Consider the following 26,061-nt stretch of genomic DNA (forward strand, 5'->3'; position numbering starts at 1 on the left):
AACCCGCTGCCTTGATAGGAAAGCCTCGTTGTCATGGTAATTCAACTGAGAGGGGTCTGCAGAGACAAAGAAGGGATTTGGTGTCTCCAACAGGTGTTCCATTTGGGGGAGGCGAGGGTCTTCATACCCCCCACCCCTTCATGTCGATGCACAAAATGACATAAGAGAAGAGGCGACATGACGCAATTCAAAGGCAGAACGTCTGCTTTATGATCGCCCGTTTCTGAGATGCTTGATTTTGTGGTTAAAAAGAAAGTTGGGGACACTTGGAGAAGACAAAAGCTGTGTTGGGAGCAGGTGACATGTCTGGACATTCGGGAGGGAAGGGGACGGGGGAGGAGAGCAAACGCCGTCGTGACCTCGGGACAAAGTGCAGCCATTGTCTCCTGACGCCAAGATAACGTCTGGTGAGCAGCAGTAGATGCATCAAGACTACTGTTTTATAGGGTGGATATAAAAAGTCTACACACCCCTGTCCCATAGCATGGTTTTGGTTCTATTAAAAGAGAGACCAAGACCTGACCTATTACCTATACAATTAAAAAAAAATCAAGAGTGGAATAAAAATATAAAAGATAGAAGATATAAAATAGAGATAAGGTGGTAGCATAAGTGTGCACACCCTCTGTTCATACCTGTTAACTCATGTTAAATAAAAATGAAATTCAAAACTCATACAGCAGAGCGCAAATTTGATTTTCCCTTGAGGGATTCTAATCAGTATAATAAATAAATGAGATGACCTGGCCCGTCGGCCCAATTTAAAAACCAAATGTGGTCTTGGAGCACAAATATCCACCTAACCCTATCACTGACATAATGGAGGTTAACTGCAGGTGTAATCTGCAGACTTGCACTTGCTGCCCGGCTGTAAGATTACGCTGATGCGGAAAACGAGCACTAGCATCAATAAACATTCATCAGGGATAGGCATAAGTTTGAGTCACATGCGAGTTATACCGTGACACGTCCCTTCATGTTTGCATTTGTTTCACAGCTGTCAGACACGTTTTGCATGACTTAGCCTTTCAGTCCACTAGTTTACAGCTAATGCTAAGCTAGGAAATGATTACCATTTATGTGGCTGTGTTTGAATTATTTTTTAACTGTGTCATCACTGTATATTTTGTTTCGAAAGTATAATATCTTAAGTGCTATCTTTCCTCATCAAGACAGGAGACTGAAACGGATTAATGGGTTTTCATTCATTTCAATGAGGCGAGTTTTCTAATGTCTGACAAGCAACCAAAGTCAAACACACACACACACAGTCTTTGACTTTGCCTCGTGTGTAACAGTCAAGCCACTGTTGTAATCCTCCACTATTTCAGATTACTCCACTTGGGGTCACATTCTACACCCATGCTGCGACAGGCAGCACACAGACCCAACCAGACGCCTAGTACAAGACCCACCCCCCTTGCTACCCACAACTGCCCACCCTTCAGGGAGGGTGTCACTCTCTCACAGGCGTCCGTTACAGGGCGGGCCACATCTGCAGCAGGCCGGCCATCTGCACCTATTGTCTGGCCGGGACCACCACGCATGGCTGGCCTTGTAAAGACTCCCAGACACAGGACAACCCCCCCGCACCCACTCTCCTGTCTCCTGTCCTCCCTCAGCTTCACGGCCAGCAAAAAGATGACTTCTTAATCACCACCCGAGTGTTTAGCAAAGACACAAGGAAGGCCCGTTCAAAGTTAGTTGCTTTGCAATTAAAGGCAAAGGTGACGGGTTCGACGTAGACGCTGCATGGTGTCTAAGTGCTTTTTGATTAGCATGAGAATGGTGGTGGTGGTGGTGGGGGGGGGGTCACCCATGACAGCTTGTGAAATGAACCAAAAGTGAAGAATGCTGTCAGTGAGTCAGCATGAAAATGAATTTCTGATGTTCTAGTAGGGTTCTCCTGAAATATTGTTTTTGCAGTTTTGTGCTGACACTGATAATTGCTATTTGGAAATGTTTTATGTTACATTCAACTGGATAATCTATTTTTATTTTTTTAATAGAAAAGATGCCCATTCCCAATTGACATGCAGAGCTTACAAGTTACATAAATCTCTTTTTTATTTTTTTTTTAACTAGTCAATACACGAGTGTCTAACAAAGGCAAGAAGTGTACGAGCGCTTAGCCAGGATATCAAAGGTAATAGAATAAACGCTTCAACCACTTCCGGCCAACACTATGTTCGGGGATAAATAAAATGCAAATGATGCTTTGTTATAAATTCATCCGTCAGCTCGCCTCGCTTTCTGCAGCATTGATCATGAGGATGTGTTCTGTGGCCCAGTTGACAATGGATGCGGGGTGCACGCGTTTAGTGGGAGGGATTATCCACCAAGTAGGGCAAGTGGCTGAGGCTAAGGACTGCAATTCCATCCAGCCTCAGTCATCCGCTCAGTGCACACACGAACGACGAGCCAGGGGCCGACTCTTCGTCCCCGTCCATACAAAGAACACCTCATCCGAAATGGTGAAGTACGTGGGACAACAACCCCAGGACAACGAGCGGAAAAAGCAGGAGCTAGTGTCCGAGCGCGGTGCGTTCACGGACCCGCGGGATTCGGGAGACGTGTCCGACTGCTCGCTGGGCGACGCGTCGGACGCCAAGTGTTCCGCCATGGACACGTTCATGAAGAACGTACAAGTGTTGCTCGACGCCGCGCACTACATCGAGAGCGTGGATAAGAACAGCGGAAGTAAGTGGAATATACGGGAGACACGACTGTGTGCGTGCCGTAAACGCGTCTCGGTCGGATCCGAGGGCAGACAACAAAAGACGCGACGCGCACGACAACACAACACAGGGCCACGGATAACCTTTTTTTCCACGGTGCCTGCTTCTTGTGGGAGTAATAGCACACGTCATAAATAAATCACACTGGAAATGGTGCTAATTTCAGAGATAATGCGTCGCTCATGATCCAATTTGGTGCGTCTTTATTTGCAATCTGCCCCCATTTTAAACCGCAGGACACGAGCAAAAACGCACGAAGCGCACGTTTTAATATTCATGCATACACGCATGTTAAAAATATCCTTTTATATCTTTTTTTTTTTTACATGCATGTGAAATACGACACCAAATGCCCCTTCTAATGAATTAACTATGTCGGTTCATCTGTGTGGTGTAAAAACACAAAACAAAACACAATAATTTCCCAATGCTAAAATAACGTATTGTTACGTGCTTATTATCAATTATAAATGCCGGTTATTACTTTCAGGGCCGAGCTACCTTCTATGTATGTGTTATTCACATGGTTTCCACATGGAACATATTGCAGCCTTCTGATTGGCCTCGCACTCTTGTTCTCCACAGCCTCTTAGCCAATCAGATGCGAGTTCAACCGTGACGTTGACAGGCTACCAGAAAAAAGCATTATGGGATTTGTATGATTTCCCGCAGCGGCACAAAAAATAATATAAATGTATAATATAAATACATGTATATTTTTGCATTTCTATTGACCAGTACATTTCAAATTATTGTCAATATAAAACATTTACTAACCTGTTAGAATCTAAACTTGCTGAGAATTTAGGTCAGGACACACATGCTAATGCCATTAGATAACTATGAAGGTGGTGGATATGTGCCAGACTGAGTTATATGAACTTGTAAACTAAAGTCTCATCAAACGTTCTATTTTTTTTGTCCTCTACACAGAATGCGAGCATGGTTATGCTTCGACGTATCCTGCCAATGATCTGGCACTCCCACAGAAACATCGTAAATTCAACAAGAACAGGAAATTGGACAATATTCACAATAGGTGGGTTCAATAAACAGTGTACTGTTTTATAGTTTTTCATCAGCCAATTTTCAAAACAGTAATGGTAAATAACTTGAAAAAAAAAAAACTCTGTTATGTTGTGTGTTATGTATTAAGTCATACATTATGCTGTATTATTTTCTACATTCTATTTAACATAGAAGTGCTTTTATTTTACATACCTATATTTCAGTTTTCTCTATCTTTGCCCATCATGGTTTACATATTTGTAATTTGTAATCATTGCAGGTCAGCCCACAATGAACTGGAAAAGAATAGGTGAGCATTGCAAGATTAAAGAGATTTTTATCGATGAATTCAGTTATTTTTCCATTGAGGTGCAATCAAAACATGTTTCCGCATACTTTTCATGCTAAACATATTGACGAGTCGTGCGAAATGATCACTGCAATGATTACATCCTTAACAAGGAGATTGCAGCACATAGCTTTTCAATTCACCTTTAATGAGGCGTAGCCTTTAGCGACGTGTTCACGCTGCCTTGCTTAGCAAGTGACACAGTTCCTGGAGGACTTGCAGACATTTCCCCAGTCAGCAAATGTGAAGCATCTGTTTCCAGACAACAAGACTCCTTCCTGAAGCAGAGCCTCCTCCCGCTGGTGTGGGATGAGGCCACCGTAGCTGGGAGCGGACGACAAATGTCAGGATGCGTTTGTATCCAAAATTAAATGGCCTGTTGATGTTTGCTAAACAAATTAAGCATGGGGGGGGGGTGCTTTGAGAAAGATGACATCACAGGTTGACCTATATATATATACAATACTACATTTATTCTTTAGGCAGTCTGCGTTTTGGTACCAGATTTTTACCTCATTTTGGCAACACAAGGCGGAAATCTGATCGGACAAAATTGTATATATTAGTGGTATATTTTTAAACACTGCTGTGTCTAATATTTTGGTTACCTTATTTAGCTGCATCCGTGAAGGGGAAATTAACTTCCCGCTTGTGCGTTTCCTCCCGCCGCAGACGAGCGCATCTCCGTCTGTGCTTGGAAAGGTTGAAGTCGCTCATCCCTCTGGGACCAGAGTGCAGTCGGCACACCACGCTGGGACTCCTCAACAAGGCCAAAGTGCACATCAAGGTGTGGTGGTGGTCTAGTAGTGGTGCAGTTGAATTGTGTTGAACACAAATGTTCAATTGGTGCAAATTGTTTCCGCGCTGATTGACTTCTCCATCCTTTGTATTCCAAAGTAATGAATGAGTGAACTTGAAGCACTTAAATTGCTACATAATTGCCATTCATTAGTTTATCTATGGCATTGTTATGTGTTAGCATTAAGCTAACGGGGCCTGCGTATTGTTGTATTAAGACCAAATGCACGGCCAACCACCAATGTCGAGATGACACGATGATAAAAGACACGTATATACAATGTCCAACTGCAAGGAACATTCCATTTTTCCTCATTTGAGAAATGTGTGGCTTGCTTAGACAAGTTTATACTAGCTGCTCACTGAAGAGTTTCCCATGACCTTCCTGTTGTACACTCTTGCATTCATGGCAAGTAAGTGCATCATCAGCGGGTACTTGGGGATGTTTAATGTCTGATTTCCTGTTTTTATTTTTGCATTGTGGGGATTTGAAACTTTTGTTTGGACAACAATGAGGGCACAAATGGTTGCATAAGACGCCATTCATTGTGTGGCGTGTCTACTTTTCTGGGGATGACATTGGGGGGGAGGGTTTGTGGTTAGTGTGGGTATTGCGTGTACATTATGAACTACCTCCGGAGGTCAACAGATGACTGCAGTCCGGGAAATGCGGTTCTGATGTGGTTTTGGGTGGAAAATGGAGCAGGTACAAACAGAAGAGAACAAAACAAACACACGGTGTTATTTCAGATTCAGGAAATGGCTTGGAAAGTTCTATAGTACGCATTGACAACAAATCCCAATCTGAAAAATGCAATTGTAGCATATTTTAATATACCATTAATTGCACATGTGCACCCTCTAGTGATAAACCAAAGAATCACTGGATTAGACTGTTTACATTATATTGACTTCAACACATTTGTTGTATTTAACTGAGTGCGGTACAATAGATGGGTAGAGGTTATCTCATTCTCACACATTCCTTCCGCTCACCTCACACCTTCTCCTGATTTTCCCCTTGTAGAAACTAGAGGAGGCGGACCGGAGGAGTCAGCACCAGCTGGACACCCTGGAGCGGGAGCAGAGATACTTGCAGAGGCAGCTGGCCCAGCTCCAGACGCTCGGCGAAAGAGACCGCGTCCGCACGGACAGCCTAGGCTCCCCCACCGACTCGGACCGCTACGAATCGGACCGAGGTTGGGCTGCGGTTGTTGCCGACGGCAAAGGCGGCCTCCTTCGACATGTGTGGGTCACGGTGGTTTTGTGTGCGTTTGCAGAGGAGATCGAAGTGGACGTGGAGTGCACCGACTTCTCCTTAGGAGAAATGGACAGCGTGAGTAGCGGCGGGGCCAGCGACCTGGACGACCAGAGTAGCCGGCAGAGCTCGGCCAGCGACGAGGGCTACTCTACCTGCAGCCTCAAAGTGGCCTTCTCTGCTTGAGGTCCGCTGCACTGTGCTCCCCCCTTCCCCAAACACCACTCTCTTATGGCTTTAACCAGGGGTGGGGAACCTACGGCACACGCGGGACAGAACCGAATTCAGTACAATTCCCTCGAACACGGTTCACTTTTTGCAGCTTCACAGACAAAAATATTGCTTTCCACGTAAAAGCAGAGATTTTAAATGTCTTATTTAGATGAAAAGCAAACGAGTCCGAGGATTTTAATAATTTTATGTTAAACAATGGCTCAAAATTGTTACCGTAATCAAAAATCAATGATCACGTTCATCAACGTTGATTCATTTCAACCACTAAAGAACATGTACAAACTGTTAAATAATTGAGGGGATTGCTTAAGTGCTTTCGCAATCAAGTTTGCTGCTATTTTTGCTCGCACCAAGCTTTCGTAAATCGGGCCCAAGGACTCAAAATGGTCCCCAACACAAAAAAAGGTTCCCCACCCCTGACTTGAACAATCACCAGCCTGCAGCTCCACAAACATGTCCACCTAAGAACCAGCCTTAAGCTTGACTCCAACCTAAACCTGAATGTCTGTTGTCCCGTGAACAGCCACAATCAAAAAGAAAGGCACTCAAAGGGTACAAGTCAAACCTTCAACCAAATCAATCCTCTTCAAAACCAGCAAAAAAGGCCACAAATACCAGCTTGACATTTGCTCCATTTGCCTTTAAAAAAAAAAAAAAATCAGCAACTTAAAAACAGGTCGTGACCCTTTTACTTTCACATTTGCATTCCAAAGTCTGATTTTAGTTAACAGAGCCACAAGATTCAAATCTACACACATTAGTTGTTCTAATTTATTTTGCATAGTATTTATTATGTTTGTTATATTTAATTGTGCTGCAGCTTTTTTGGTGGAAAAATATCTGAAAATGACTTGACCTCCCTCCCCTTGAAATGCATCAGTGTGAGAACCTGTTCTATTTATTTTAACCCCCATTTAGAAAGTAATAAGCTAGCCGGTACTTGTCCCGCCGGCAAAAGGTGAAAAAGCAATAATGCATTTTTTTTTTTTTTATACATTGCTTTTGTCCGTCCATAAGCTCTAATGTCTAAGACTGGTGATTTTAGCAACAAAAACAAAAAAAGTAAATGATTTTCCAAAGCTACAGTGCATGTGTGTTGAATGTTATAATGGAAAAAAAAATGTCTGTAGCATGAACAAAAACACTTAATTTTTTTTAGTCCACATTGAAAAATTGACTGTTATGTCATCCATCATTGCACTGTTCCAAACCATCAACTACAATAACGTCGCCCATTTCTCTCCCCGCTAGTGACTCCATCAGCACCAAATTGTGTCTTAATGTGAGTGTTTGACTCTTGCACAAGTCCCTGCTCACCCAACCCACCCAACGTGTTTGGGGAAATGTAGAAAATGCACTATAAAATTAATAATTGTGCTTGGGGGAAGCACAGCCCTGATGTTTTCTAGTGCTTGATTAGGAATTTAATGTTTTTTTTTTGCAAAATATGCTGCTGGTGCCCTGCTGATACTTTGTTACGGTTCCTGACGACGCTCCCTGGAATCCTAATAAATTTCTTCCACCAACATGTGAACCCATTATGTGTTTAACTTGAGCAGTTTTCTGTGCCGCTTATCATATAGAGTGTCCTATAAAATCTTGTAGCATTAATTTGCTTGGCCCATAAAATTGGTTAAAGTTAATTTTTCTCAAATTGAAATAAGATTTTCCAAAAATGACAGCTGAAATAGAAATACTCACCGTTAGATGACAGATGTTTGGGGACGAAGCGCATCACTGTAATTCACAAAAGTTTCATTATTTATGTTAGCATTTGTGCAGGTAGTCATATTGTTGTATGGTTACCATCACACATTAGTTAGGCCATCAGATGCTCACTGACTTGAAGTCTGGCTTGACTCGCTGGCGTTCTCATTGATGCTGGTCCCAATGATAAGAAGGCAGTCATTTATAAAACTCAACAAACGGATGTTTATTTGACTTTTATAAATTACAGAAATCAAAAGATCATCGAAGCTGTTTTTGATGTTCTTACTCGAAACGAAAAGGAAAAACAAAAAATACAGCCCGACACTTACGGAGCAATTCTTAGAAGTGTTGAGCTTGAGCCACAGCACCGTGTGTGGAATTAGGGCACAAGCAGCTAACTTCCGGTTGGTACATAGCAAGTGACGCGATTACAAAGCAGGGTGGCTTCCTGTCTAATTTGGACAGCTTTTCTTCTACCTGTACGACATTAAAAAAAAAAAAAAGCATCAAGGCTTCAATTCCGACACGTATATGTAACTCCAACTTTCTTTCATTCATGTCACACAAAATGAACAACACTGTAATATTCAGTATACAACATGGGTGGGGGGGGGTGAGTATTTACAGGAGATGCCGGGTCACTGTGGCATTAAATGCCTGACGTTGTATTTGGACGTGTCGTTGTACTGCGTCATGGGCTTGTCTGCGATGCCACACGTGCCCACCCCAACTTTCCCGTTGACGCTTTCTGGAGATGCAAATATGCTTCTCTTCACCTAAGGTAACAAAAAAAGACCAAAGACAAAATGTTGGGGTTAGCGTTTGCAATGGCTTAGATGGTATTTTGTTCAACAACATCAGATCTTGTTTAAGTGAGGGAAGCCGTGAAACTATTTGAAGAAATGATAGGCCTGTCACCTGTCCTTTCTTGTTCTTTGAGTAAGCTTTGTTGTTGAACTGTTGCCACTTGGACTTTTGGTCCTCTCGCTCCTGCTCTAATTCCTTCATCCTCAGCACCTTTTTCTGGGCTTTCTTCTTTTTGTATTCTCGCTGCTCGGCGATCTGCTCCTTTCTAGACCCCCGGAGAAAAGAACAAAATGTCAAAAAGCCACTGCCACGCAGACTACAGTAGGCAAAGCGCATTGCGGTCGTACCTTGATTTGTTCCTGGACAAGCCGAGGTCGTCTTCGAGACGCCTGCGGTCCTCCACCGCTTTGAGGTTCTGCAGGGGGATGATTTCAGCGTTGCCGTAGCCAGTGAAGGTGACAGCGGCTGTGCTGTTCTCGTGGTCGATCTCCTCGATCTCGGCCTCATACACCCTGCAAAAAGCCACGTCTGTAAGCAGGTGAGTACGGTTCGCAGGTGGGCCAAAAAGGAATACTTGAGTGTACATAAACTATGTAAATATTCAGATGAACACTTTCAGAATGCATACTCCTACCTAATATTATCATCTAATTTTTTTATTGTTTGGTTCTTATAGAACATTCAAATTTCTTGAGATAATGGATTTGAAGGTTATTTTGGCTCAGATAAAATCACCAAAATGACACACTCGAGGAAATATTCCTCTCTGAATATGGTAAATGAAATTAATGATTGAGGTTTTGCCCCTCATATTCAATGGGTTATTGGTCTGTTTTTATTCATCGCTCATTTTATTTTATTTATTATTTATTATTTATGGTTTGTGCCTTCTTGTTTTTGTTTTGTGTCGCCTACTTGTATGTCTCGTCACCGTGGGATGGAGGAAACGGAATTTCGGTTTCTTTGTGTGTCTTGACATATGTAGGGATTGACAATAAAGCTGACTTTGACTTTGACTTTGACTTTGATATTAGAGGTGGGTTTGAAGCACCCGTACATAAAAGGCACATTTCAAACCAGAGAAAACTTGACGCAGGCTTGCTTGCAGCGGTACAGGTGACACTCACTGTCCATCCTGACTCCACACGGACAAACACTTGTCTCCCACTTTCCAGATGTGCCTGATGGGTGCCGGAGCGGCGCCATTGGCAGTGGGGGTGGCGTCTGCAGGCTGCGAGGCCAAGAGGTCCTTGGTCAGGTCAATGACTTCCTGAAGGAGAAATTATATCAGGCGTTGGGTCAGATGTTGTTCTCTAATTGATTACGGGATACACTTTGCTGTGAAAAATGTACTTCCTATTTTTTCACATTTAACGGTAGCATCATTTGATTTGATTAAAACGTGCAACATTTTGTTTATATGCTCTGTTAGAGTTTGGGCTATTATAGGCACAGAGACCATTATAAACTCTTTCTGCAGAGGCTCTTTATCCTTCTCACGATATAGTGTAGTTGATGCGGGACTTGACACATTATTGCAATCAATCAATCATGATGGACATAAACAAACCTGCAAGTCTTTCTGTAGCTTGAGGAGATCCTCATTTTCTTGGTCGGTGGACAAGGCAACTTCAACCTGCTGTAGCTGAGCTTTGTAGCTGCCGAGCTGCTTCACTAAATCCTCCGACATCTGCGAAACGGCGCCCAACACACGACATTTGAGTCACTCGCCGTGTGTCAACTAGCTGCGCACATTAGCACACAGTACGGTGGACGGAAAATAAGCCATTGAGGATCAAATAGACATGGTGTTTCCATTTCGCATAACAACAGCGACTACACGAGGAGCCAAAACTAATAATAAATCTTAGCTAAGACGTCACAGTGCTGTAAATAATTGCTTCGATCTGTTAGCTTCGGCCTTCGTTAGCCGACGTTAACACATCGCGCTTGATGCTAATGCTAATGACTTAGCGGCTCGGGAGGAAAGGACAGAAAAATGTAGTATAGCGTTCATAATTATAAACACAACGTCGTCCAAAACTAAACTCACCTCTGTATGGTTATGAATGATGTATAAATTAAATAAGCATCCAACTTTCGCAGTTTCAATAAGGCAAAAAACAATGCGCTGTTGGGAACAAGAGCGTCGTCGACCCGTACAAGCCTGTCAATGAAATCTCGCGATAATTGCGCAAATCTCGATTAAGCTCAAGGACGTCTCCAGTGGCCATGATATCAAATTGCCATAACCAAACAGCTATTTGATAGTTCGTCTTTGTTCGAAAATCGAGTCAATTTTAAAATTAAAATAACTCCTTCAACTAAACTAAACGTCTGAACAAGACTAAATTAGTCACCCCCAAGTACCCGCAGTTCCAATGCGTGTATGACTGCATGCAAAACAGAGGAAATTCTCATGTTTACAGTCATTTGTGAGTTGGAATTATACATCTTTCCATCAATACCCTAGTTTTTGACCACCAAGTCAATATCGTTTTGCAGCTGAATAATTAAAATATTAAAAACTGCTCCGTGTATAATACAATACACGGCCACAGCACAGTACTAATAAGCACATAGTTAGATTAATGGGGATGGGTGCTTGGCTCCATTTCCAAGATTTTCAATAGATAAAATGAACAATGACTTAAATGAATTCTTGACTCACAGAGCTGAATTAACTTGGTAAAGGCAATATTTTTCCAGTAGTATTGGATCTCATTAAAGCCTCATTCCGGTAACTAAATGTAAATATGAATCCAATCCATCAAAATGACTGCCAATGTCATTACTAGGCTTCAGAGCAGCCTCCAGAAGCAGGAGGAGCCCTCCCACCCTCGCTTGTAGCGTCACATGCATGTGGTATAAAAGAGCCCCTTCTCCAGTCTACCACACCTGCTTCAAACATCTGCTTGAACTCCATCTGTGTGCTGAATGATTCATTTCAAGCGTCTATTTTTAAAGTCCTCGGATGCGGAGCCATGGGAACGCTTCCTCTTTTCACCACAGTAGAATTCCTCGCCTTTTTTTCCCTAACCGGAAGAACTTGAACAACATGACGACTGCTTCCACTGATGCCAAACGCCGCTAATCGACTTCAATCCAATAAAGGTGTCAATGGACTGCCTGAACTTGACCAATAAGACGGCGGTGGCCCGGCACTTGTATGGCGCTCAGACCTCGGCACCTCTCACCCTCCTGGTGGGTGTCCTCATCCTGCTGACCGTCTTCGGCAACGTCATGGTGGTCATCGCCGTGACCACATGCCGTGCCCTCAGAGCCCCCCAGAATTTATTCCTGGTCTCTTTGGCGTGCGCCGACATCCTGGTGGCTACCTCGGTGATGCCCTTCTCCCTGGCCAATGAACTGATGGGTTACTGGTTCTTCGGCAAGGTGTGGTGTGAAATCTACCTGGCGCTGGATGTGTTTTTCTGCACGTCTTCCATCGTCCACCTGTGCGCCATAAGCCTGGACCGATACTGGTCCATCACACGGGCCGTCGAGTACAACTTGAGAAGGACGCCTCAGCGGATCAAATGCACCATCTTGATTGTTTGGGTGCTGGCAGCCATTATCTCCTTCCCGCCGCTGATCACCATGAAGAAGGACAAAGGCCAAGAGGACCGACCCGAATGTAAAATCAACGACGAGAAGTGGTACATCGTTTTCTCCAGCACCGCTTCCTTCTTCGCGCCCTGCGCCATCATGGTCCTGGTCTACGTGAGGATCTACCAGGTGGCCAAACAGAGGACAAGAGCCCCGCCGGGTGAAAGGTCACGAGAAAACGGACGCCCGGAGCGTGAGGACGGAGAGGTGAACGGGGAGCTGGCGGACGAATCATCATCGGACGGCTACGAAGTAACCTTGTGTTCTCTGAAGAAGAGGCGACCCGCCCGGACGGCCGAGTGGGGTCGCGAGAAGCCCGGAGAAGCCGCCGAGAAGCCACAAGCCAACACCAGCCGCTGGAAAGGAAGACAGCACCGAGAGAGACGCTTCACGTTAGTGCTGGCCGTGGTGGTGGGAGTGTTCGTCCTCTGCTGGCTGCCCTTCTTCTTCACGTACACGCTCACGGCCGTGTGCGCCTGCTGCGTGCCCGAGACGCTCTTCAAGATGTTCTTCTGGTTGGGATACTGTAACAGCTCCCTCAACCCGCTCATTTATACCGTTTTCAATAACGACTTCCGCAGGTCCTTTAAAAAGATCCTCTGCAGAAAAACACATGTTGATTTATAAGAGGACACAACTCTGGAATGTGTGTTGAAATTTCAACTCATCGCTACTTATTGTATGTTTCATCCGTCACTGTAATTTGTTTAGGTTCTCTAGCACTTGTCACTTAATGGGGAATAAATCCCCCAAAAATATTTGCAACACCAGAAAATCCCATCCCGTCAGCAACTCATCCACATTATCTTATCGAAGCTCAAAACCTTCAGGCTTCTGCTAGAAAGCAAAACAAATGTGAAGAAAACCCCACGAGAAGCTCTGACATTTATTTGGGCATATTTCGAAAGCTCCTTCGGCGCTGACTCCCATTTAACAGGAATTGGAATGCGATTGGTTCATTTTAAACAGCATCATCTCAGTTACACTAGGGTGTGCACACTTACGCAACCACAGTGGTTTGCTTTAAGACATTCAGACAATATCCGCAATTTTTTTTTTTTGCCACTCAATTGTCACGGGCATTATTTTTATTTTAGTTTAAATCATCACGGGCTTTATTTTTATCTTAGTTCAATCTACACAATAGCAACAAGACTGATGATGGCAAATCTAATTGAAGCCAAACGATGTCACCCTCACTCCTCACTTGTCTTTCCTAGGCCGGAGACGTTTCGATGAAGGGAAAATTAAAGCTAGGGGCTGCGTGGGCGACCACGGAATCATTGCAGGCAGCTTATCATGAATTATTGCCTTCATATCAGGATGTCATTAAATCCTCCCCTGGAGTCAAACACAAGAAATGGAAATAGGAGTGCCTTCTGCCGATGACACAATTAACTCTCACACACACACAAGCTTATCTGTTTGCTACTAACATCACCTTTTTTACACACGTCAACAAATAAACATTTACGATCCCGCAAACCTGAACTTAAGTGAAAAGCGCTTCTCAGTCAAGACGGGAATGATTCCCATGACTCGTGTCGTGGAAATTTTTTGTTTGAGATTCCTGTGGTACGCATGTTTGGACTCAATCTGTTAAAGGCTTAAAATATGACCGCCGTTCGTGACCGCAAACTGTCATCAGTGCCGAATAAATGTCTCGATGTTGGAGTTCCCATGAACAATACAGAGTGAGAAAGATTGCGCAACACGTGTTGTACTTCACCCTGGTATGTGAAGCTCATGCATGCTATTAATATGTTGACATGGGAAACAGCTATGACGATACATGTCAAAAGGAATTACGCCAAAATATGCTTCATAACAAAAGTCTTCACCCCCTCTTTAAAAATAAAAGCTTCATTTGTGATACGAGTATTATATTTAATACCCAACTGTGATATGTTTTAATAAAATGTCCTAATTGATTGTGTCCGTCTGACTTTATACGACCGGGTCACAGCGAACAGTGGAAATTTGCACCCAATAAAAGTAAAAGGTCAGTACATTTATTTTTTCATTTTAACATCAGTGTGAGGATGGAAACTGGTACGCAACGGTCTCAAACATGTGGCCCGGGGGCCATTTGTGGCCTGCCGAATGACATTCTGCGGTCCTCTACTTGACAAAGTTTAATGTTAGTGCTTTCAAACTTTTCACTGGTACTGATTTTTTTTATAGATTCCACAGCTCAAGCCCTACTGTAGTTTTTCCAGCTGTCTAAAACTAGTGTTCTGTTTGGCCAAATGTGCTGAAATATGGATGCCTTTCTATTTTATGTTCCTGCCAAGCGGGCTGATTGCGCGTGCATCATAAATTCACACATGTCCACTTTCACTGTGTGCAGATTCAATATGATTTATTCAGAGTGTTTAAGGGCGTCCATAAAGTCACTAAAAACGAGGCCGTTGGCAAAAGTTCCCACAATCAGCCGTCTCCACATTCTGCGGTTTGCTCTCGTCCCTTTAAATTTTCTCGTCGTGTCTCTTAAAAGGGCGGCTGAACTTTGAGGCAATTAAAGATCGCAGACTGCATCCCAGACATGTGGGATGATGAAGGCTGGCTCGCGGTGTCAGACAGAGGCCTCGAGACCATACTAATAAGTTTACATCATAGCCGGAGATGAATAGAGGAGTTTTAATTGAATGTTGGCTCATTCATTATGGATGGAGCTCTCGAGTACACCATACTTCCTCCTGCTCGGATAATCAACTTTGATTCTCCGGGATGAAGGCGGAGTGGCTATCCAGCTTTATTTTTCCGCCTTTTAATTTTCTATTTCTTTTCGCTTTCCGTTCCACCGCTGATTGCTTGTTTACTTGCTTCAATTACTTGTTTTTCCAAGATGTCAAAATGTGGAAGAAGCCCAATTGTGTCAAGACGAAAATGAGTTTAACCTAGTTTACATGTTGGGCTCAGTGATGACATTAATACAAGCTGTCGTTCTGTGTAGTGATTTAATTACGATATTAATTCATGTGTACACATTTGTTCATAAAATAAGGCCACTGGCTTGTGGTTTTGTGTGTGTGTGTGTGTGTGTGTGTGTGTGTGTGTGTGTGTGTGTGTGTGTGTGTGTGTGTGTGTGTGTGTGTGTGTGTGTGAGCAGAGCTATCCATTGCAAAACAAACCAAGGTTAAGGACTCGTGGGGGCAAAAGCCACACACATGAAGTGGAAATTACCAAATATAACTCTCGTGTTTATACATGTATGAGAAAGTGAAGCAATCCTTCGGGGATACTCCTTCACACTCGTTTTTTTCCCCACTCTTCCCGATAATTATACCACATTGCTTTTTACTGGCCCAAAGAAGTCGCTGTTGAATTATTCATCGCAAACTCAGTTATAAGAGAAGTCCTACTTCAAATAAAAAATGATAATTAAAATGAGTTAACAGGAGTAGAAAATGGCGAGTCTAATTTATGGCATCTTATCTGAAGTTTAGTAATATTAAAAAAAAAAAAAAAACTTTCCAATATATGCTGCTAATGAGGATCCACAATAACTGGACAGGTGTGACAACCAGTCAAAAAATTTATGTAGCTTCTTATTAATCTGCGGGCCAATAGACAGCCGGATATAGCCGTTGGAGGATAATCGTCAGTGCTAATCAGGAATAGAACAGATGCTAAATGCCTTCCTGCCTTGCTCCAACTTCCTGCCGTCCCTCTTTCTACAAAGCTATTTATATGCCTCATCCAATCAACGATTCATATCCTTCTTCGCCTGTTAGCTGCATTCAGTTTGATATCAAATATAAGACACTAGTTGCGTTTCCATTGCCGTCTGTCGCCAGAATGTGGAGATGAACAAAACATCCATAACATTTAACTTAATTATTGTCACCGGCAACACATCCTGACAGCATCTTATGAAAATCGAAATCACTTACGCCAGCACAATGAAATTGTTTGCTTAGGGATTATGGCTTCATAAATGTTTTTTTATTTGTTTATTTTCCAGGACATGTGCATTGCTTATTGAATCAACAATAGGGACATTTCACGAGCAGTCAACATATTTCCATCTGGCCATATGCGGTACTAGGCCGCTTTATTGTACTTTGGAGGAAATGGCCACAAAATTCCAGGTGTTAGGTGTTCTCATTGGGGAATGATTGGATCTCTTCCATATTCAGACTTCCCTATTAGACAGATGGATGATACTAAATTGCAGAGTATATACGCTTTGGGTTATTGACCTTCAAACTGGAACAAATTCAGCGCAGATAATTACGTTTCCAAAAGTAATATAGGGAGTAAGAATCCCAAATTGAAAGCAATTGGGGGGATCAAAAGATTTGGTTGGTTAATTTCACACTAACTTGATGAGCAATAAAAAGTCAATTTTACACATCTCCCCTTTAAAGAGATATTTTAAGAGTGCATTTGAGTGCATGACTTCTCTCCTCAGAAACAACACAATAGCACAGTGCAAAGAACCATTGAAGTTATATTGTTTGTTTCAAAGAGTATTTCAATTAGGTCGATTACAAAAGGAACAAGCTCGTGTCTGGCAGGAAGAAGGACACATTTCAAAGTAATGGCTTTCCCTAAATTGCAGAAATAATTGAGTTTTCCCGGAATAATCAGTCACGCTAATCTCCACGCGAGGAAAACCTAATTTCATTTGCCCGTCTCAAATTTGAATTCGCCTCAATGAGCTAGCACGTGCGGTTACTATGGAATTGTAATGTCGTCACAACAAGAATAATAATCAAAATAAGTTAATATGCACGGGTATAAGTCAACAATAATAAAAAGCCAATTTGCTTATTTCAGTTAATAACGTAATACCGGACACGTTTTCTTAAATTTATGAATATTTATTGGAGAAGTATGTGGAAAAATAAATTGACATTTTATCTGTATAGAAACCCTGCTATCAGCATTGAGACAATAAAAATAAACTCAATAATCTCACAATCTTAACAGTACAAATACTATTCTAAAAAGGGCAATACTGCTTAATAATAATGTCCTTGTGAGGGGGTTCTGATCTTTTACTGCCACCTGCAGCCAAACGCGCAGAACTGCCTCCCACCATTGCCCCACAATATTTATCCCGACGTGGTCTGTTGAAACATTTTATTTGTGATGTATCATATAAATGTCATGGTGTGTTGTCAAATCCCGGCTTGTGACATTTAGTGGACGCAATAAAGGAAGTCTGTTAACCCCTCAAGCGTGGGAGCGCATGCGCGGTCTAGCCCGGAAAGGCGGGGCATACATTTTACGTACCAAGCGCGCCCCCGCCTTATCCAATCAGCGTTGAGGTAAACACTCGGTTGCGTCATTGTTATTGTGCGTTGCTCGGAAGACGCTCCAGCTGGTCGACTCTCGTTAGATATTTCGCCACCTCTTTTATTTTTGACACATTTCAACTTTTTTGTTCAACGCTTAAAACGAAAGAGGAGTCCAAGTGGCGCCATGTCGATACCAAACGACGCTTCTTCCTTGGAGGAGAGTTTGCAAGGTAATGTGTTGATTTTTGAATTTGGCCAGCTCGCATGAAAACTGTTGGGAAACCTCACTACAAGCGTCTAAAAATTTCGTATTTATCTTAAAGTTTTATGAGCGGGTCTGCAAATAGATTAGTAGAGCAAAAAAGAATGTCTGTGAGTTAAGGGTTTGCATTGTATTTTAAGTCAACTCCCTCAATTAAAAAGAACAAAAAGTTTTTCACCATCACTAGCGCTGTGTATTCTTTCTACATTTTTTTCCCTCATTATTTTTCCAGGTACGTGGGTGGAGTCACACTTCAGTGCTGCAGCCTCACAAAGCAACAGTCACCACGGAAGCCAGGAGCTCGTAATGCCCACGTCCACGCAGCAGGATGACGTGGAGAACATGCTGCTGGATGCCCAACGCGAGTCCGGCAGGAGCAGCTCAGGCGGAAGCTCGCAATGCAACAGGTCTGCTCCCGAAAAGGCAACTAAGTGGTTGTGAAATAAAGATAGTCACACTGACCCTTTGCTCCCCTTTCACAAGCCCACGCAGAGCACTGACCCCCCTTGTATGGAGAGGCTCTGGGGGAAGCAGCTTGCAGGTAATATAGGAAGTAAGATCAAGATTGCCATGATTTGACCAAAAGCAGAATGTTTAGCGCTATTTAGGCTTCAATTTCTTCCAGACAAAACAAAAGTGGCTTTAGTGAGAAAATATTTTGGGACAAATGGTCATTAGGCTGCTTATGGAGGTTATACAGTTCAGCACAGCAATGCCTATTGTAGTACTAAAGTTGACCTGTTAGTGGCAGCATGGTGCCAGAAGCCATAAGGACAGGAAAGGAATCTAGTCTAACTTTGAGTATGTCTGATGTTATATTGCAGTTGCACAAACACGAAATTGTTACTCTGTGTGTACCCTGATTTTACTCGTTTAATTTTTCTTTTTTTTTTCCAATGTGACCAAACCCACATTGTGTTTTTAGTCAGAAGAGGACCTTCAGGAACGAAGACAGGAAGTGGAGGTGATGATGAAAAAAAACGCGGACTGGTGCAGTCGACCCGAGAACAATCCGCCAAAGTAGGCTTTTTACGTAACTATATCTACAAACTGTTACAAAAGTCAAATGGTTTTCCGCCACATCATGTGCCCTGGTGCCTCTTGTTTACAAACATTACAAAATGGTCAATGAGGAACTATGTTAATTTTCTGTGGTCGTGACCTTAGACAGGACCCCTGGTTGGCACCAATGAAAGTTTGATGTGCTCCTCTGCAGGGAGTTCCTGCTCAAACACCCCAAGCGCTCCACCCCGCTCAGCATGCGCAACAGCAGCGTCATGAAGAAGGGCGGCGTCCTCTCGCCCGACTTCCTACAGCTCTTCCTGCCCTCCTTAATCATCTCGCACATACTCGCAATCGGCCTCGGGTAAGATTCGTCGCAGTCGCTCCATTCCACAAGTGCATGTGGATTGACTCAAACTAGGGTTCGGGTTTCAAGTCATTTGGCCCACTGTCTTTATTTTCAGGATATACATCGGGAAGCGCCTGGCCTCCCATCACACCTTGTGAGAAGCCTTGCGTTCGGACCTCCATGAGACATCGGCATGCCTTTAACTGAAAAGAACCACTGTGAAAAACCAAGCGATTGTGAGCCATATGAGGGAAACGCCGGCCCCTCTTACACTCAGACCTCTCCTGCCTTTCTGCTGTTTCCTCCAGCTTGTTTTAAGATCCGTTCTACGCGTTTGCTTTGAACCACTTGGTCAGACTTGGTAAAATGTTTATATTTGTATCCAAGGGATCATTAGCATACTGTGATTACTTCAATATAAATTGTGTTTTGATATTTGTAATATCAAATGTGATGCACAAATATGCAGTGGGGGCCATTTTACTAAAAGTCATTCAACTTTCTTTGCCAAGTACAGTCAGGGCATGCTGGTGGCTAGCTGCAATAATTTTAACTCCTAAAGCACCCACAAGTTTGACTTTGCATGTTGCTTACCTTAACTTGAATCCCTTGTTGCATGTAAGGTACAATCCAGGTGGAATAAAATGCACCATCCTAAAATCTTCACCAGCTGTTTTATTTGATGCTTTGGCCATCTTCTTCTATCTTTTAGTGCTTGGTAAACAAATTGGTGCACTGCTGCCACCTTCTGAAATGGAGTGTGGGGCATGCAGCCTAAACCTATTCCCAAAAATAAGAACAGAAATTTAAAAATGAACGGTGCCCACCTCTGCAAATATTATCGGTTAATAAAAATTGAAAACACACACAGCCTGGTGAATTATATGAAAGGAAATTGCTCAAAAGATGAACACAATTAAAATTTTATTGAACTTTGGTCAAAATAATAAACAAGTGAATACATTGCCACCATGTTAGGAATCAACGGACAAAGACAATGCCTTGGTGTGTTTTGTCTGAATGTACTCGTAACCGTCACGTCTGGATTCACGTGGATGTGTTTTGAGGAACTTCCCGAATTAGTGAGAACACGGATGAGGGGGGCTGTCATCACTCCTTGGATTGGGAGGCACTCTTAAATCACCCACGTGTGACAGCTACACGTAGCAGCGGCGTATGAGGCCATCACGCTAGAAAATAGGAATTAACAAATAATGCACATGAGGTTTGGGGTGGGAAGGGGGGCATAGCTGTCACTCATAGAAAGTCGGAATTAAGGCTGCAGATTCCCTTTGTCCGTCTTGTGCCTTACCAGCCCGCCCACCCCCCAAGAAAAGCTCCAAAGTCAAGACGCTCTTGATAACGCACACACACACACACACTTGCGCTCTCTCACACACACGCATTATTAGCTTGTCCAACAGTGGTAGCCCCAAAATAGTAGTTCAATAAACACATTTTGCTTGAGATCTGCTCCCAAGAAAAAGGAGAAAGAAAAAAAAAAAGACAGTGGTGCGACTGGACATGTTCCACCTCTCTACAACATAAAAACATGCAAAGCAATATACATACTTGTAAATTTAAAAACACATCTGTCGTTTTAGTTTCTTTTTATTATGTGGATGACAAGGTGTACTTGAGTAGATACAGTCAGTGAAATCAGGTCACTGTATTGATGGAGGGGGGTGGGTTTATGAGGCGAGGAGGGGGAGAAAGAAAAAGAATCGAGTCCACTCTCCAGATTCACAGCCACCTCCATCAGTGGACGCGCAGCGGACGGGAGGGAGGGAATGTTAACAGTTTGGCTATACGTGATTCCCCACCAGCCGCTAATCTGCACTTTGGTGCTCGGAAACCTTTCAGACGGTGGTACGACGTCACATCTCGGAGGGGGGGCGGGGGGCGGTAAGTGTGGGGGGAGTTGGCTTCCGAGCCTTTAAAACGGTGAAACGAAGGTTAAAAATGTCAACAAAAACATTGACGTTCAAGAGTTTGACCTCCGTCTATTAGACCCACATACGGCTTTCTGGGTCAATGGGGGGTGGGGGGGGGCGAGGGGAATGAGAGTGTATGTGTGAGTGTGGGGGTGTTGGTGATTGCCCTGATGCCAAAAAGGCAAAAAACAATCTAAGCTTAGATTCAAAATAAAACAGACCTAGCGGGTCGGCCTCCAAAAAAGTAGACGCGTGCTTTCGAAAATTCTTCACCAGGAGGACGACGAGGCCGTTTGTTTTCTTCTTGTTCTTATACAGATAGACACGTAGTAGGCTGAACTAAAACGGGGACGCCCAAAGCCCGTCCCCGCTCTTCTAGTTGATCTTGTCCTGGAAAATGTACAAGTTGTTGGTGGCGGCCACGGCGATCACGTTCTCTTTGGGGTGCCAGGCTGTGTGCAGGATCTTCTTGTTGAAGTCCAGGCTGTCCACGCTGATCTCGTCCTTCTTCCGCTTGCCGCCCGTGGATACCTTGCGTGGCTTGAGCGTGGCCCGCGGTTTGCTGCTCTCCCGCGACGCCTCCAGCGTGATGTCCCGCCGGGTGTTGCGGTCGAACATTCGGAAGAAGTTGTTGTACGAGCCCGTCATGATGGCACTTTAAGAAAAAGGAGGTGATTGTTAAAGTGGTTAACTCGCACATTACGCCATCTGGTGGGAGAGCATTGAATCATTCTGCAGGCATGACATTGTCACGATTGACACAAAAGCACAAACCTGTCACTGCCATTCCAGCAGCACTCAAACTTGTCAAAGATGCAGTCATTTTCATACAAAGAGCACAGTTTGCTGCGAAGGTATTCATGGACCTGAAGAAGAAGAAGAAAAAAAAAAAAAATCAACGAAGCAGATTACCGTAATTTTCGGACTATAAGTCGCGGTTTTTTTCATAGTTTGGGTGGGGGGGCGACTTATACTCAGGAGCGACTTATATGCATATATATGTTTTTTTTCACTTTTTTGAGCATTTTATGGCTGGTGCGACTTATACTCCGGTGCGACTTATAGTCCGAAAATTACGGTAGTGTATTGGACTGGAGACGACATTTATTCACACAATAAGATTTAATCAGACATCACCAAGGAAACAGACATTTCTGCAAAGAGAGCAGGATAGATTAAAAATAATTGTACCTGATACGTCTCCACTGGCCGGTTCTCCATGTTGAGGTCCCAAACTTTGACAGAGAGGTAGTCACGTGTCATCATGTAGCGCCCGCTGTGACTGAACTTCACGTCTGAGATGGACGAGATGATCTCGGAGAAGAAGGAGCGGCTGCTGGGATCCTCGGGCTCCTCGAAGACTGCAAATGAACGGCAAATACGCTTGAGACAAAAATAAAATAAAAAAAATTGGACGGAATATCGGGCGGCGATGGCTACTCACATTTTGAGTGGCGGTCGCAGAGCGCCGCCGCTCGCATGTCGCACAATCGGATGGTGCCTTTGCTACTGCTGTACACAAATACGTTGCATTGGTGGGGATGGCACTCGGCCGCTGTGATGACTTCTGTCAGCTCCTCCATATTAGCGGGCTTGATGTCTACAATATCTGTGAAGGGGCGGGGTTAAAGGTGATAACCGGCAGATACAGGGCATCCAGTTCCCTCAATTCAGGATTCTCACCAAGAAATAGCAAGAATCTCCAAAGCCGTAAGAAAAAGGATACTAAAACTTCTGTCTGTGATTTCCAAGTGCCATAAATTTATTCTTAGGTCATCTGCAGAGAGGTACGTTTCGTGGTCACTATTTACAGAAATGGAATTAATGTGATAGGTGTGCGCATTTGCAAAGATCCTCCGCGGGCTGGCTTCTACCATGAGATCCATGGGCATTAGCACCGGTACCTGCAAGGCAGCCACAAGGCGAGCGTGAAGGCAAGCACAATGGGGGGGGGGGGGAAGAAAAAAAGACGTGGACGTACCCGTAAAGAGGTGATTCTAAAAGGGTCTATGAGTCGGCCATCTTCATATTTCAGGTTGTAGCCTTCCGCCCGCTTGTCTCGTTCACTTATTTTCCACAATTTGATCGTTTTATCTGATCAAAAGAAAATTCGCATCAGTGACGCCATTTGACGGAGCAGAAAAAAGTGATTTCTTACCGTTTGTTGAAAGGAGAAAGTGAGCAGCATTCTGTTGGGGTAGCCACCTAATTTTATTGATTTTCTCCTCAATTTCTAAACTTTTCAAGTAGTCAAATTCAGGCTCGTGACTCTGAAAAGTGCTATAAACGTTGTACTCGCCACGCAGGTGAGGACGATTTTTAGACTGTGAAGCAAAAGAGAGCAAACAAAATTTGCTGTCAGTAACTCGTCGGATTGACAAATGCATCAAGCGCTCTGGAAAATTGGGGCGAATTGAAGTACCTCCTGCTCGTGTTGAAATATCACTACTCTGCCGCCCTTGTCTCCCGTAGCGAGCAGCTCTCCCGAATAGTTGAATTCAACCGTGGAGATTATGTCGGCTAAAAATAGACACAAGCTGTGATGATGTGTAAAAATATCTGCATTCAGTTGCAGCGGCATGACCTAAAAATCCCTCTCTTCACAACAAAAACAGCTGGTCAAGAATAAACAAACAAGCATTATTTACATATGAAATTGTACATTTATGGTCTACGACAAAAATTGAACAGCAGCAAAAGTGGTTGGAAAATGTATTCGTGTTTGACCTGCATGTCAAAATGATTCATGAAAGCAAAGAAGTGCAGTGTCAACATTTTCCCGACTTTACAGCGATGGGATGAAAATCTCCCGGCCTGTACTAAGGTCAAACGTCACGTTCTTTTTAAGACAGATCAAAAGACAGATGACGATGGCAACTAGGTTGTATAAACAAGCAAACATCCTTGGACGCAAGCGTGGTACATGTACAAATTATAGAAAGTTGTCCACTCAACTCTTGTGAAATTGTCCAATTCCATTCAACTGATTTGAATTTTTTTAAATTGATTTCAATGTTTCCATGTCAATGGATTTAGTTTAATGGATACACTTGACAAGACACCAATTTCTCTGCCTTTCTGTGACTCTTCCAGTCTCTCTTGCAACTTGCTGTGTAACTGTTGCACTTATGAAATAACCGCTTCAAGCGCCACATAGACTGGACTGTATTAATTTTACGGAACCACAAACAACATGGCGTTGATTTGTGCTTCATTAATAATTACTTGCTACAGTCCAACAGGCAACACCTTGAAATCTGTCTCATTTTCTTCCTGCTTGCTGCAGATTAGATGTTCATTTTCCTAACTGTTTCTATGGAACGTACATTTACTTCATTATGATTCTATGGCTTGGGTACATGTTTCAGTATTAGTGTTATATAACACGAATCTACTTTTCCCCTTCTAATCCATATATAAAGATATATGTTTGCTAGCTGTATAGGCTAACATAGACACATTACATGAATGAATGAACACTAACGTGATGTCACACGATTTATGGGCGCAGTGCAATGACGTCACGTCCACAGGCGCTCCCCCTTTAATAGCTTAGCCGCCGTGTAGCATCCGGCTAGCTAGCCGCACACACAGTAGTGACTCCGTTTCAAGACAAACGGCACCTCCCACACACAATAACACAAACGCACTCCATTCCGCCACCGTAGCCAAGCCGCGGCAATACCGGCGGCTGCCTCTAACTAACCCGCGCCAAGTGTCCAAAGAGCGGCTGGCTGTCCTCTTCCAGCCTAGCCTAGCCTAGCTTAGCCATGCTAACGTTAGCCACATACCTTCCGCAACATCTTCATCTATCGCTCCTTTCACTTGAGAGAAACACCACTGGAAATCATTTCCTCCTGCAACCCCTGCAAGGAAACAAAAGAGAGAAGCGTGTCAGCTTTGTCGTGACAGCGCGTTGCGTTTCAACGCAAAAATGACTTGACAGTGATAGTTTTGACAACTAGCACGCTAGTTAGCTTAGTCGGCTAACTTGCAGACACTCAGGGCCATCTCACGCGCGCACACACACACAAACACATATCCACGCGTACGCGCAAATACATAGATACACATTCACACAAATACACACACGAGCTAAGCGAGGTGGTGGATCCTTTTGCTTCCCATCTCCCCTAATGTAGCTCACCCGCCATTGCTTCATTTAGCAGCGCTTTTGGCTGTACACGGCGCGTCCGATGCCCAAATCGACGCGCGCGGCTTGCTCTGAGTTAACGGTGAACATCCACGATGGCTGCGAAACGCCGGGGCTTCGGGATCTGTCAAGACCACACAAATTATCCGTGATTTTTTCCCCCTCCTCTCCCCCTTTCCAAAATGGCGCACAGGACATGGAGCGGTGACGTCATGCACGCATGCCACCCTCACGCGCGCGCATCCTACTCCAGCATCACCGAGGGAAGAAGTTCGCTTGTTTGGAATTTTGATTTTTTTTTTTTTTTAATCGTAAATTTGACGTTACCTACAACACAGTCTTTGTTTACAGTTAATGAAAGTACGAGTGCACAAATAACACATCTGCACGAGAATGTGGTGACTTTTGTTACTACTACAGTACAACAAACAAACCAAATGTAACCACGATAACATGCCAATAACATACACGTTCGCGATTCAATAAATATTCTCAAAACAACTGTAGCTGTTATTTTGCAGTCAGCTTCCCTCGGAGTCAATCTGATGTATTGTTTCCATTCAAGAAGCGACAACGAATACATAAATATTATGACAACTTG

At 43.5% G+C, this 26,061-nt stretch overlaps 5 protein-coding genes and 1 long non-coding RNA gene across 9 annotated transcripts; 3 read left to right on the plus strand and 3 right to left on the minus strand.

The window, feature by feature from the left end:
• The first annotated feature begins 2,262 nt into the window (after positions 1 to 2,262).
• On the plus strand, positions 2,263 to 7,911 carry LOC119134830 (max-interacting protein 1-like). Its single transcript, XM_037271900.1, has 6 exons — positions 2,263 to 2,700; positions 3,672 to 3,777; positions 4,027 to 4,056; positions 4,768 to 4,882; positions 5,921 to 6,092; positions 6,174 to 7,911. The coding sequence occupies exons 1-6, from the start codon at positions 2,268 to 2,270 to the stop codon at positions 6,335 to 6,337; spliced, it is 1,020 nt and encodes a 339-aa protein (XP_037127795.1). The 5' UTR covers positions 2,263 to 2,267; the 3' UTR covers positions 6,338 to 7,911.
• LOC119134833 lies at positions 3,159 to 5,925 on the minus strand. 3 transcript variants are annotated; one of them, XR_005100407.1, is made up of 4 exons: positions 5,527 to 5,925; positions 4,704 to 4,855; positions 4,239 to 4,419; positions 3,159 to 3,367 (listed from the first exon to the last, which is right to left on the minus strand). It is a non-coding gene; the product is annotated as an uncharacterized LOC119134833 (long non-coding RNA). The 3 variants fall into 3 exon arrangements; XR_005100406.1 differs by lacking the exon at positions 3,159 to 3,367 and adding an exon at positions 4,608 to 4,634 and having other exon boundaries at positions 3,651 to 4,419; XR_005100405.1 differs by lacking the exon at positions 3,159 to 3,367 and having other exon boundaries at positions 3,651 to 4,419.
• A 382-nt stretch (positions 7,912 to 8,293) lies between the features above and the next one.
• smndc1 (survival motor neuron domain containing 1) lies at positions 8,294 to 11,104 on the minus strand. Its single transcript, XM_037271901.1, has 6 exons — positions 10,956 to 11,104; positions 10,473 to 10,592; positions 10,030 to 10,172; positions 9,250 to 9,414; positions 9,014 to 9,167; positions 8,294 to 8,871 (listed from the first exon to the last, which is right to left on the minus strand). The coding sequence occupies exons 2-6, from the start codon at positions 10,590 to 10,592 to the stop codon at positions 8,734 to 8,736; spliced, it is 720 nt and encodes a 239-aa protein (XP_037127796.1). The 5' UTR covers positions 10,956 to 11,104; the 3' UTR covers positions 8,294 to 8,733.
• A 603-nt stretch (positions 11,105 to 11,707) lies between these two features.
• LOC119135114 (alpha-2A adrenergic receptor-like) lies at positions 11,708 to 13,560 on the plus strand. Its single transcript, XM_037272472.1, has one exon. The coding sequence runs from the start codon at positions 12,023 to 12,025 to the stop codon at positions 13,136 to 13,138; it is 1,116 nt and encodes a 371-aa protein (XP_037128367.1). The 5' UTR covers positions 11,708 to 12,022; the 3' UTR covers positions 13,139 to 13,560.
• Positions 13,561 to 17,797: 4,237 nt separating this feature from the next.
• On the plus strand, positions 17,798 to 20,239 carry bnip4 (BCL2 interacting protein 4). 2 transcript variants are annotated; one of them, XM_037271430.1, is made up of 6 exons: positions 17,798 to 17,990; positions 18,255 to 18,429; positions 18,506 to 18,563; positions 18,948 to 19,042; positions 19,239 to 19,399; positions 19,443 to 20,239. In XM_037271430.1, the coding sequence occupies exons 1-5, from the start codon at positions 17,945 to 17,947 to the stop codon at positions 19,390 to 19,392; spliced, it is 528 nt and encodes a 175-aa protein (XP_037127325.1). In that variant the 5' UTR covers positions 17,798 to 17,944; the 3' UTR covers positions 19,393 to 19,399; positions 19,443 to 20,239. The 2 variants fall into 2 exon arrangements, with proteins under 2 accessions (XP_037127325.1, XP_037127323.1); XM_037271428.1 differs by having other exon boundaries at positions 17,799 to 17,990; positions 19,239 to 19,388; positions 19,489 to 20,239.
• A 41-nt stretch (positions 20,240 to 20,280) lies between these two features.
• On the minus strand, positions 20,281 to 25,680 carry ppp2r2d (protein phosphatase 2, regulatory subunit B, delta). Its single transcript, XM_037271427.1, has 10 exons — positions 25,455 to 25,680; positions 25,099 to 25,173; positions 23,730 to 23,827; positions 23,466 to 23,631; positions 23,289 to 23,401; positions 23,034 to 23,211; positions 22,752 to 22,916; positions 22,499 to 22,668; positions 22,082 to 22,173; positions 20,281 to 21,962 (listed from the first exon to the last, which is right to left on the minus strand). Exons 1-10 carry the CDS (start codon positions 25,459 to 25,461, stop codon positions 21,683 to 21,685), a joined length of 1,344 nt encoding a protein of 447 aa, XP_037127322.1. The 5' UTR covers positions 25,462 to 25,680; the 3' UTR covers positions 20,281 to 21,682.
• Between the last annotated feature and the right edge of the window lie 381 nt (positions 25,681 to 26,061).

Source organism: Syngnathus acus, chromosome 15 (genome assembly GCF_901709675.1).
Source record: "Syngnathus acus chromosome 15, fSynAcu1.2, whole genome shotgun sequence".
Lineage (NCBI taxonomy): Eukaryota > Metazoa > Chordata > Actinopteri > Syngnathiformes > Syngnathidae > Syngnathus > Syngnathus acus.